General features: G+C 35.9%; 1 protein-coding gene across 1 annotated transcript; it reads right to left on the bottom strand.

Moving 5' to 3' along the window:
• Window positions 1-4,527: 4,527 nt before the first annotated feature.
• pop7 (POP7 homolog, ribonuclease P/MRP subunit) lies at window positions 4,528-10,666 on the bottom strand. The gene is made up of 2 exons (XM_041779666.1): window positions 10,529-10,666; window positions 4,528-5,689 (listed from the first exon to the last, which is right to left on the bottom strand). Exon 2 carries the CDS (start codon window positions 5,639-5,641, stop codon window positions 5,186-5,188), a length of 456 nt encoding a protein of 151 aa, XP_041635600.1. The 5' UTR covers window positions 5,642-5,689; window positions 10,529-10,666; the 3' UTR covers window positions 4,528-5,185.
• Window positions 10,667-10,886: the final 220 nt, after the last annotated feature.

Below are 10,886 nucleotides of genomic sequence, written 5' to 3'. Positions count from 1 at the left end.
CCTGAACAGCTTCAAATACATGCACCGCTTCGTTCCGTGGTAACGTGTAGACTCACAGCAAAGCAGCCAGAAATGTTTATCTGCTCTTAGGCAACTGAAGTCCTAGTCAAGCTTTGGCTCTAGGGCAGGGGTGTCAGACTCAATCACAGCAGAGGCTGGATTTTGAATTTAGGTCTAACCTGAGGGCCTAACAGTGTCAACATTAAACCATAACTGTCAACCTCATTTTCACCAGCGATAAATTATGGGCAAAAAAAAAAGAACTTTTGAAATTCAAAGAAAACAAAATGATAAGTTTAAGAGCTCAAACTCTGAGATAAAGAAAATAAATGAATGAGTTCAAAAGGTAAAAACGCATATTAAAAGTCAAAATAATGTTTTTACAAGTAAATATATGTAATAAAGGTCAAAATAATGTTTTTACAAGTAAATATATGATAGAAAGTCAAAATAATGTTTTTACAAATAGATATATGAAATAGAAGTCAAAATAATGTTTTTACAAGTAAATATGTGAGATAGGAATTCAAAATGATGTTTTTATAAGTAAATATAAGATAGAAGGTCAAAATAATGTTTTTATAAGTAAGTATATGATAGAAAGTCAAAATAATGTTTTTATATATAAATATATGAAATATAAAGTTAAAATAATGTTTTTATATGTAAATATATGAGATAAAAAGTCAAAATAATGAGTTAAAAGGTCAAAATATGAGTTCAAATCATGTATTTTGAGTCTAACAGGTAAAAGTGTGAGATTAACCCCTTAAAGCCTGTTGACTCAAATAATAGCCAGAAAATTCACAATTTTTGGAACTGAAATATTTATTTAACCTTCTACCCAAATCCAAAAAAAGAAAAATTTTGATAAAATTAAATATATATTTTTATGTGTCACATTTGATACATTAAAGCATTTTGGCAACCAATAATCCACTGTAGGGCTTTTTAAAAATAATTTATCTCCCTGTATTAAAAATATTTTTACGTTATTTATTGATCATTTTGATTAGATAGAGTTCCCGCAAAAGTGTATATCAAATATGATGAGGCATTTAAGGGTAAAAAGTCAAAGTTAGGAATTGGAAGGTCAAAACATGCGATGAAATTTGAAATAGGGTAAGTGTACCCATTTAGCCCACTAAAATCTAAGTTCACGTATTTTTCATAAATACTAAGGTGGTTTATAAATATGATCATTTGTTCAAATGAAGGATTAATCTCTCATTTGAAGGTATATTTATTTACTTATGCATATTTTAAAGAACAAATTAAAGAAATTTATGAATAAAGTCAAAAGTCTGGCATGGGCTTAATTGGTACCAAAGTACCATTTAAGCCCCAGTGTGTTCCAAATAAGCCCACAACCACATTTATTGACAGAAATTTTAAAAATTATTATATTTTTTCAGGTAGTAATCACATATTAATTCAGTGACATGTTATACATGTTAAACACAATTTATTTTTTGAACCTGGATTTAATGTTTGGCTTGTAAAAATGGACCACCACAAACATGAGTAAGTAGGCCTAAAACTCATTTTCACTGGCTTCAGTATTGAACATTTCATTGAACATTTTATTTAATGTTGACCAAATTAAATTCAATGTGGACAAAATAAAAAAAATATATTTGTTTTTAAAAGTATTAAATAACATTACAGTGCATCAGCAATATCTTATTGAACTTGGATTTAATGTTTGGCTTGTAACAATGTTGATTTTAGGACAGTTGCTGTAAGTCTTCCTTTTTGTTGGCATTTTTCTCACTGTAAACAAATTATTATGCAAAATTAACTGACATAACAATTCCTCTGGGCAGTGTGTGATCTGTGACGTACCCATGTTAATGAAGTTAAATGTAACAACATCCAACACAGGATTACAGTGAAAAGCTATCAAACCTCAAAATTCCATTATATCCTATTGAAACACATGAGATTCTTTCTGAGGGGTCCCAAAACACCACAGTTTTGAGGCGACTTTATCAGAGCCTCCTTGAGACTGCACGCATGTAGGCGAGCCTTATTCAACATCGACAAATGTGATTTGTGTCAAAAACTGACATATAATTAAGAAACTGTGTGATTGGACCAAAATATTGTATAGCATTAGACAGGCCCCTGGTTTTTTTTTAAATTGACTTCAAAGTTGCAAGTGGGCTTAAATGGTGCCTGGGCTTAATGGGTACGCTTACCCTAGTTAAAAATGTGAAAATAGGACTTAAAACTTAAAATTGTGAATCCAAAAGGTCAAAATGTGATAAAGTTACAATTATGAATTGAAAATTTTAAGATATGAAATAAAAATTCAAAATCGTAGGTTTAAGTTGTAATCCTGAGATGCAGTATTGAAAGTATGAAATGAAAACACAAATACATTTTTTCCCCCACATTCCTGACTTTTTATCTGATAAATTTTTACTCTTTAGTTTTTCATATTTTTTATGACTTAAGGATGTTTTAAATCATCAAGGTTAAATTTACATTTTTAAAGTGGAGGAAATCTGCTGACCTCATACTGATGGGCCAGTTATAATATGATATGATCCTGCGGGCCGGGTATAACTGTACCATGGGACAGATTTGGCCCTCAGGCCTTGAGTTTGACACCCCTGGTCTAGGTTATATTGCTAGAGTTTGAATTTTGTAACCTTTCTCATACTGCATGTTGCTGGTAGAAGTGTTTTATAAAGCCAATATCACTGGAGGTTGTGGCTGAATCACAGAATGCTGATATTCAGCCCATCATCACTCCCTTTCGTGTGATGTTGAGTGAAACACCCTGTAATCCGAGGTCTGTGAAGTCCCAACAAAGCATCCAATACCTATACCACTGCGGGCTCATCACAAAAGCTTGTAACTTTGACTATGCCTAACTGAAATGAGTGTATCTTTTTGGATTTTTTTCAGTGAGTATTTTAATGTAATTTAAGAGTCACTATTTATACAGATTTTCTACCTTAAAGCTCCATTAAATGTATTTTTTAGTGTCTGATCTTCAACATTTTTGCTGTTTTAAACATGTTCTCGTGTTAAACACTGAATACATTTACTGCTGCTGCTGTCTTCCTTTTATAAAGATTGTTTGTTCCAGTTTAAACTCTGTGTTTCTTCCAAATATTGTGGAGAAAGATGAAAAAGTTGATGCAGAGGAAGAGTTCAGTGATGAACTGTGACGCTGTTATCAACTGTTTTTGTCGCTTTGTAACCAAAACTCAACCAGTCTCTACTTAGACAGCCAGGCTGTCTGGAAAAATGCTGTTTGGATGTTAAACTTCACATCCTGTGAGGCTGTGATTGCAAAGAGTTTTCCAGAATCTGACGCCAACGCTGTCTTTCCTCCTTTCATTGTTCGTCATCAAACAACAGGCAAGCAATTAGTTCGTCTCAGTCTTTTAATGAAATGAATGCAAAAACTTCTCCAGACCAGTGAAGTGTTTTCCTTGTTTTTTCCTTGTTTTTAAATCTGGTTGTGCGAGTGGAAGATGTTTTTTAAGGAAGTTCGTACATGTTTTCTTCCTGCTGATTTTAAGTTGTTTTGTCCAATCACTGTAGAATTAGCTACTTAAGTACAAAACATTATTGTTGGATAAAGAAAGCAGCACAGAAAACAAAGGCGATGGAAGTCTGTTACTTTATATCAGGAACTCTGTCTTGTTTTCTAATTTCTGCAGTTCAGATATTGATCACAGGCGCTGGTCACCCTGATGAACAACTTGATCAATTTTTTGCGCTCTTCATCACCATTTATGGTTAGAAGTGTATTGTCAATTCAATCTTAAAATATAAAAAGATCTACAGAAATACACCACCATCAGCTCAAACTAAAGATGTGTAACACTGACATCTTGTGGACAGTAACAGAAATAACACCAGCTTCAAATGTAAACATCTGACTTTTTGTTTTCATATCTTTTAAACCAGTGGTTCTCAACGTGGGGGAGACACTAAGAGGGGGTCGCCAGATGCCTTAAAAATTAAAAATATTTTTAAAATCATTTTTCCCCATACAAATTTGTCACTATTATTTGCCACTTTTAACCAATTTCTGCAAAATGTGGACCCACTTTTGACTACCCCAATTTTGCAAAATTCTAACCCATTTTCATCACTTTCCCCACCAATTTTTCAAATTTTGACACAATTTCCCCACTCCAAACCCATTTTTGCCCATTTGAAACCCTTTCAATCACTTTTCTCTGTCCATTTTTGCCACTTCCAAACTAATTTTTGCTACTTTCTGCCTATTATTACCTCTGTTGATCCATTATTGCCACTATAAACTTATTTTTACCGCTTGTACGCCCCTTTTTTCCCCCAATTTAACCACATTTTAAGATTTGTTACGGTCATTTTTGTCAGTTTAACCAATTTCTGCCTATTTTTTCTGCCTGAGTTAACCCATTTTTACCAGTTTAACCTGCTTTTTCCCACTTTCAAATCTAATTTCACCAAATTTTCCAAACATTTTGCAGCTTTAATCAAATTTTTACCACAGTTTAACTAACTTCTGCCTATTTTTTCCGAGTTAACCCATTTTTACTAGTTTAACCTGCTTTTCCCACTTTTAAATCCAATTTCACCAAATTTGCCACATATTTTGCAACTTTTATTCTATTTTTGCCACTTCTAACCCATTTCTGCTAACTTTAAACTCCAAATTCACCACCTTTTTATTGACATTTTTAACCCCCCCCCCCCTTATGGACAGCTTTGCCTGCACATGACTGTTCTCGTTATGCATGGCTGTTACAGTGGGGGGTCCCGGTCTCTGGCATCTTTATTTTGGGGGTCACAGGCTGAAAAGGTTGAGAAACACTGTTTTAAACAACCAGACATGAAGCCATACTCATACTCTCCGCCTTAAAATTAAAGACACTTGGTTATTAACATTTGGCACACCCATTTCAACAAATACTACAGAACATATATGTTTTATCTAGCTAACACTACTCCTACTACAAGACCTACAAACTGAAAACAGTTACAGTTTGAGACAACACATGACAACATTTAACAAATTAAATTAACTCTGGTTTCCCAGATTGGAGAATTCCCACTCAGGCAGGTGGTGCATTAACAGCCATTGTGCTACAGTTTTAATATTTCTCCACGTATAGTCCCACCAGACCAAAAGTTTTTTTTTCTAATACTTTAGGATCTTCAGTTCACTTTAAGGTCACTGAGGGTCAGGATAAAAAACCTTAATATGAATGGCAGAGTTGTTTCGTGTGCGAGTCATTGGTTCCCCGGCCTCATCAGGATCTTCAGGCTCCAGGTCATCCACCAGCTCCACTGTGGAAGTGTTGGCTGCCAGCTGCAGCACCCCTTGGCTGCTGGCCTGCAGCTGAAGAGCAATATTGATAGCCCTGTTGATGGCCAGGCCCAGACCATGCACACAGATCTCTCTGTGGCCCCCACTCTCCAGCAGCTTCTGACAGCGCGCAAGCTGAGCCCTGAAATCAGTCTTCATGTTGACGTAGACGTCGTTCCGTCTCTTGGGGAGTTTCCTGGGAAGGCGCTTCCTAAGTGTATACTCCACTGGGTCCATTTCTACTGCAGTGGAGGTGGATTCGGTGTGAGCTGGGGCTGTCTGAGGAATAGAGGACATTCCTGGGTTGCGCGGCTCTGTCATGTTTGTTTGAGAATTTTTAAAGGCAGCAGCTGAGGCTGAAAAGAAAAGCTGAGAAAAAAAAGATGAATAGTGTGAACATTTGGTATTCATACTTTCTTCTGTCCAGAAATAAGCATGTATTTTCAAATTGCAAGAGATTTGCCCCCTTCTTAAGCTTTAAGTGTGTGTGTGTGTGTGTGTGTGTATATATATATATATATATATTTTTTTTTTTTTGCACATTTGTCATTCTTAATTGTTTATCAAACACATTTCAATATTAGAGATAAAACAGGTGAATAAAAAACTGTTTTTAAATGATGATGTCATTTCTTAAGGGAACAAAAGCCAACCAAACCTAACTCCCACCCAGTAAAAATGTGAATTACTTGGATTAACCACATTTTATTGAAAGCTAATTTCAATGGCCCTAGCTACAGTTAGATCTGATTCCTGCCAGAACCTGTCTGACAAAGTGAAGTAGGTTTAAAAATATTTTAAAAATATATAAATCATGCTGTGATCTATATCAGACTAACAGTCACGGTGGCCCATAAGGGGGGATAAAGGGGACAGGTTTCTGGGGCCCAGCCAACTGGGAGTTAACAAAAGGTGGCGTAAATTGGTTTAAAGTGATGAAAAAACATGGCAAAATTGGGCAAAAGTGGCAATACAAAGTCAAAAATGGGTAACAATTGGCATGAGGGACCAAAAAATGGGTTAAAAGCATAGATTGTATAAAGAAATGGACAAACCCCGTGTGACGTCAGTCGTCTGCTTACACTAGGCGGACTCAAACAGCTCTTGAAGCCAACCCGTGGAGGCTTCCATATTGAAATTGCAGTCTCAGCCAAACTTTGGATCAACCTAACGGCCCGCCCACTAAGCGCTACTTCCTGTCAACCTGCTAGCTAGCATTTTGGTTGACAGAAACGGAGCCTCTGCTTGCCAAGCTAAAAATTCACCCCCCGTACAGTTGGAGCATAATAAGACACTAGCTAATGAGACACGTTTGGTGTTTTGAACCAGGCTGTAAACCAGTTTATTTCTAGTGTCAAAACCGGCTGTTTAACAGCTGATCAGATGGGACTTCCAGTGTTCCTGCAGCCAGCCTCAAGTGGACACTCGCGGTATAGCAATTTTTTGCACTTTGCACTTCATTTTTCAGGACCGGAAGTTGCCACTTGGTTAAAAGTAGAAACACATTGTTGAAAGTGTCAAAAAGTTGGTATACATGGGTTACAAGTGGCCAAAAAGGGTTAAATGTTATAAAAAGGTGGTTAAAACAGGTTAAAGATCATTTTTAAAAATGGGCAAAACTGTGCTAAACAAAGATAAAAGTGGGCAAAAAATTGGCAAGAAGGTGGCAAAAAATGGGTTGAAAGTGTCAAAAAAGGTGGCAAAATAGGTTACAATTGGCAGAAAAATGGCAAAAAATGTCAAAAAAATAGCAAAAGTAGGCAAAAACTGGCAAAAAAAGAAGCAAAAATTGGTTAAATGTGGCCAACACCTGTTGAAAGTGTAAAAAATATGGCATAAGTGGGTCACAAGTGGCCAAAAGGTTAAATGTTGTAAAAAGGTGGTTAAAAAAACAGATTAAAAGTGATTTTAAAAAATGGGCAAAATTGGGCAAAAAGGGGTCAAAAAAATGGGTCAAAAGTGTTTTTTAAAAAGTTGCATATTTGCAAAAAAGCAGCAAAAATGGTTTAAGTTATCAAAATAAGTGACTTAACAGTGGCAAAAAGGGTTATTTACTAAAAGGTGGTAAAAAGGGGCTAAAAGTGATGAAAAAATGGCAAAAAAAATGTCCAAATAAGAAAAGTAGGCAAAACCTGGCAAAAAGTAGCAAAAATGGGTTAGATGTGGCAAAGAGTTCCAAAAAAGTGACAAAAATGGGTCAAAGGTATAAAAAAATGCAAAATTGCAAAAAAGTGGTAATAATGGTTTCAGTTGTCAAAATAAGTGGCAGAATGGGTTGACAAATGTTGTTAACGTGGTGAAAAGTAACATGAATTAATTATTGCAACACCAATTTCAAGTCAATAATAGCTTGCCAGATGAAGTCATAATTCATCAATAAATCACAACTGAGGTCAAACCATACCCTGGGGTTTTCAGGGGCCCAGCCAGATCCCCAAGGCACACTAGTGCCAGATGAGAGATAAAGACTAGTACATCTATCAGTCTGGAAAAGCTTACAAAGCCATTTCTAAGGCGTTGGAACACCAGCGATCCATGGTGGGAGCCATTATCCACAAATGGAGAAAACTTTGAACAGAGGTGAACTTTCCCAAGAGTGGCCAGCCTACCAAAGTTACTCCAAAAGCAAATCAACAACCCATCCAGGTGGTCACAAAAGAACCCAGAACAACATCTAAAAGCATGCAGGCCTCATTTGACTCAGTGAAGGTCAGTGTTCATGATTCAACAACAAGAAACTGGGCAAAAATTGCATTCTTAGGAGAGTTCCAAGGCTAAAACCACTGCTGACCAAAAAGAACACAAAAGCACATCCCAGGCTTGACAAAAAAAACATCTTTATGATCCCCAAGACTTTTGGGAAAACATTCTGTGGACTGACGAGACAAAAGTTGAACTTTTTGGAAGGATAGATCTGACGTAGAGTCAAACATGGTGGTGGCAGTGTGATGATCTGGAGCTGCTTTGCTGCTTCAGGACCTGGACTACTTGCTGTGATTGATGGAACCACAAATTTCACTCTCTAACAGAAAGTCCTGACGTAGAATGGCCATTCATCAGTTGGTGGCCTCAAGCTCAAACACACCAGGGTTACTCAGCAGGACAATGATCTAAAACGTACCAGCAAGTCCACCTCCGAGTGGCTTTACAACAAAATTACATTTTTGAAATGGCCTAGCCAAGAGTGGGCCAAAATTCCTCCAAAGCGACTCATTGCCAGTTTTAGCAAACGCTTGCTTGCAGTTGTTGCTGCCAAGCACGGCACATCCACTTATAAGGTTTAAGGTGTGATTACTTTTTCACACAGGGCCAGATGGGTTTGGGTGGCATTATTCCCTAGATAAATGTAATCATAATATAAGTAAGGATGTTTTATTCTCTTAGGTTATCTTTGTCCAATAATAAAATTTGTTTAATGATCTGAAAAATCAGAAAGGCCAGAAATAAATTTTCACAGCTTTGTACATAGACACAGATTGTCTGTGAAGCAGTAAAAAAGAAAGTCAGTTCAGTTTTAAATTCACATGAAAAAAATGTCACAAAGGCACTTCACATTTAAAAAAATAAAAGAAAAACTGCACCTTGGAGAAAAGAAAATAAACTTTAAGTCTTCATTCATACCAAACATTTAACAGATTTAACAGATTACCTTGTTGTCAATATGAAGACCACCATAGTGGTTCTTATTGTAAAGAATACTGTATTTTTACAGAGCAATCGGCCCCACGTCTCCTCTTTTCCCTTTTTCTGGTCAACATCAGTGAACTCTTTGTGATGCATAGTGTATTGTCTAGCCTCATTTGAAAAAAATGGCAATACATCTTTAAAACTCTAAATATTGCCCAGCCCTTGTTGTAACCAACAAATGTTTGCAAATTAGTCCTTGCCAAAGAAATGAAAATCATCTTCACTACCTCCTAATGTTTATCAAGTCATTCATCGTCATGCAGGCTAAAGTTTTGGCATTACAGCCTACCAACCCACCTGCTGTGGGTCAGTCAATCAGGAAATTTAGACTATTTACTGCTTCTTACTGATGCATTTTAAAGGCATTAAACGTCTTTAAAAACATTTTTAAACTTATTTATTCCCAACTAAATTTGTCACTAATATTTGCCACTTTTAATCAATTTCTGCAAAATCTGGACCCTTTTTTGCCAGTTTTTTACCCACTTTTGCAAAATTCTAACCCATTTTCATCACTTTCTACGCCAATTTTTCAAATTTTGACACAATTTGCCATTCTAAACCCATTTTTGCCAATTTGGAACCCTTTCAATCACTTTTTTTTGCCTATTTTTTGCCACTTCTAATCCAATTTTCACTACTTTCTGCCTATCATTACCTCTGTTGACCCATTATTGCCACAACAAACCCCTTTTTTCCCCATTTTAACCACATTCTACTATTTGTTGTGGCCATTTTTGTCAATTTCTGCCTTCTTTATGCCTGAGTTAACCCTTTTTTTACCAGTTTAACCTGCTTTTTCCCCACTTTCAAATCCCATTTCACCAAATTTTCCACACATTTTGCTACTTTTATCAGTTTTTGCCAATTCTAGCCCATCCTGCTACCTTTAAACTCCAAATTCACCACCTTTTTATTGACATTTTTAACCCATTTAGATCTGTTTCGAAGAAAAGGGTTTTACATTTTTAAGATGGCTATATACTACGGCACAAATTACTAAAAAATATATTTATCGCTTTGATAAGAGTGTTTATTATCCAGGTTAAATATTAAATATGAATATCACAGCTTAACTTTACAATGGACCATGGTTTTGCTGACTCCACAGGCCTGATGGTTTTGTAATTACGGCCTACAAACCCACCTGCTGTTGGTCAGTCAATCAGGAACATTTTGACTATTTACTGATTCTTACTGATGAGTTTTAAGGGCGTTAAACGTCTTTGACGATTATAAAATGGGAAACTGAGAAATTTTATAGTCAAAATCGCCGTCAGAGATTTTGACGTAGAAAATACTACAGGGCCAGTGGCGTGTTAATACATTTCACAACAGTAATGAAGAAATATTAGCAGCACAAAACAGTAATGTGCCACTTCCGACATAAATGTATGTTCACATATTTTCGAAGTAGCGTGGTCATGAATGGAGCTAGCTTACCTGGGTTAGCTAACGTAGGAAACTGAGAGGTTAAGCATCACTAATATGAAGACTTTAATCTTAAATAGGAACACTTACCTCCAGATTAATATTTTTATTTGTATTACTTTTCTTGTTCCATCACAAGAGTCAAAGATAAACACATATCTGTGACGGAAGAATTAGCTTTAGCCAATATTGTGTTTATTTTCTCAGTGTCCCGGAAGTAGAAAGAGACCGGAAATATTTCTTCTTCTTTTAAGGCGGTAGCAAACTAGTTCAGTGCGTGAACGCCCCCTCTGGTCTGGAATGATTACTGCATAGACTTACAAACTAGCGTATGCTAAACAAAGAAAAAAGTTATCATATTCTTGTCAACAAACCTGTATTTAAAAAAAATTGAATACAATCTCATCTTTTGTTGGTTTATTTCACATTTCATTAATACTCAATATTT

The sequence above is a fragment of the Cheilinus undulatus genome, linkage group 22 (assembly GCF_018320785.1).
Source record: "Cheilinus undulatus linkage group 22, ASM1832078v1, whole genome shotgun sequence".
In the NCBI taxonomy this organism is placed as follows: domain Eukaryota; kingdom Metazoa; phylum Chordata; class Actinopteri; order Labriformes; family Labridae; genus Cheilinus; species Cheilinus undulatus.
The sequence above is the reverse complement of the archived record's forward strand: the minus strand, read 5'-3'. Positions and strand labels throughout refer to the sequence as shown.

Coding starts and splice junctions, on each gene's coding strand:
- pop7 (XM_041779666.1), bottom strand. CDS start 5,641: ATGACAGAGCCGCGCAACCCAGGAATGTCCTCTATTCCTCAGACAGCC.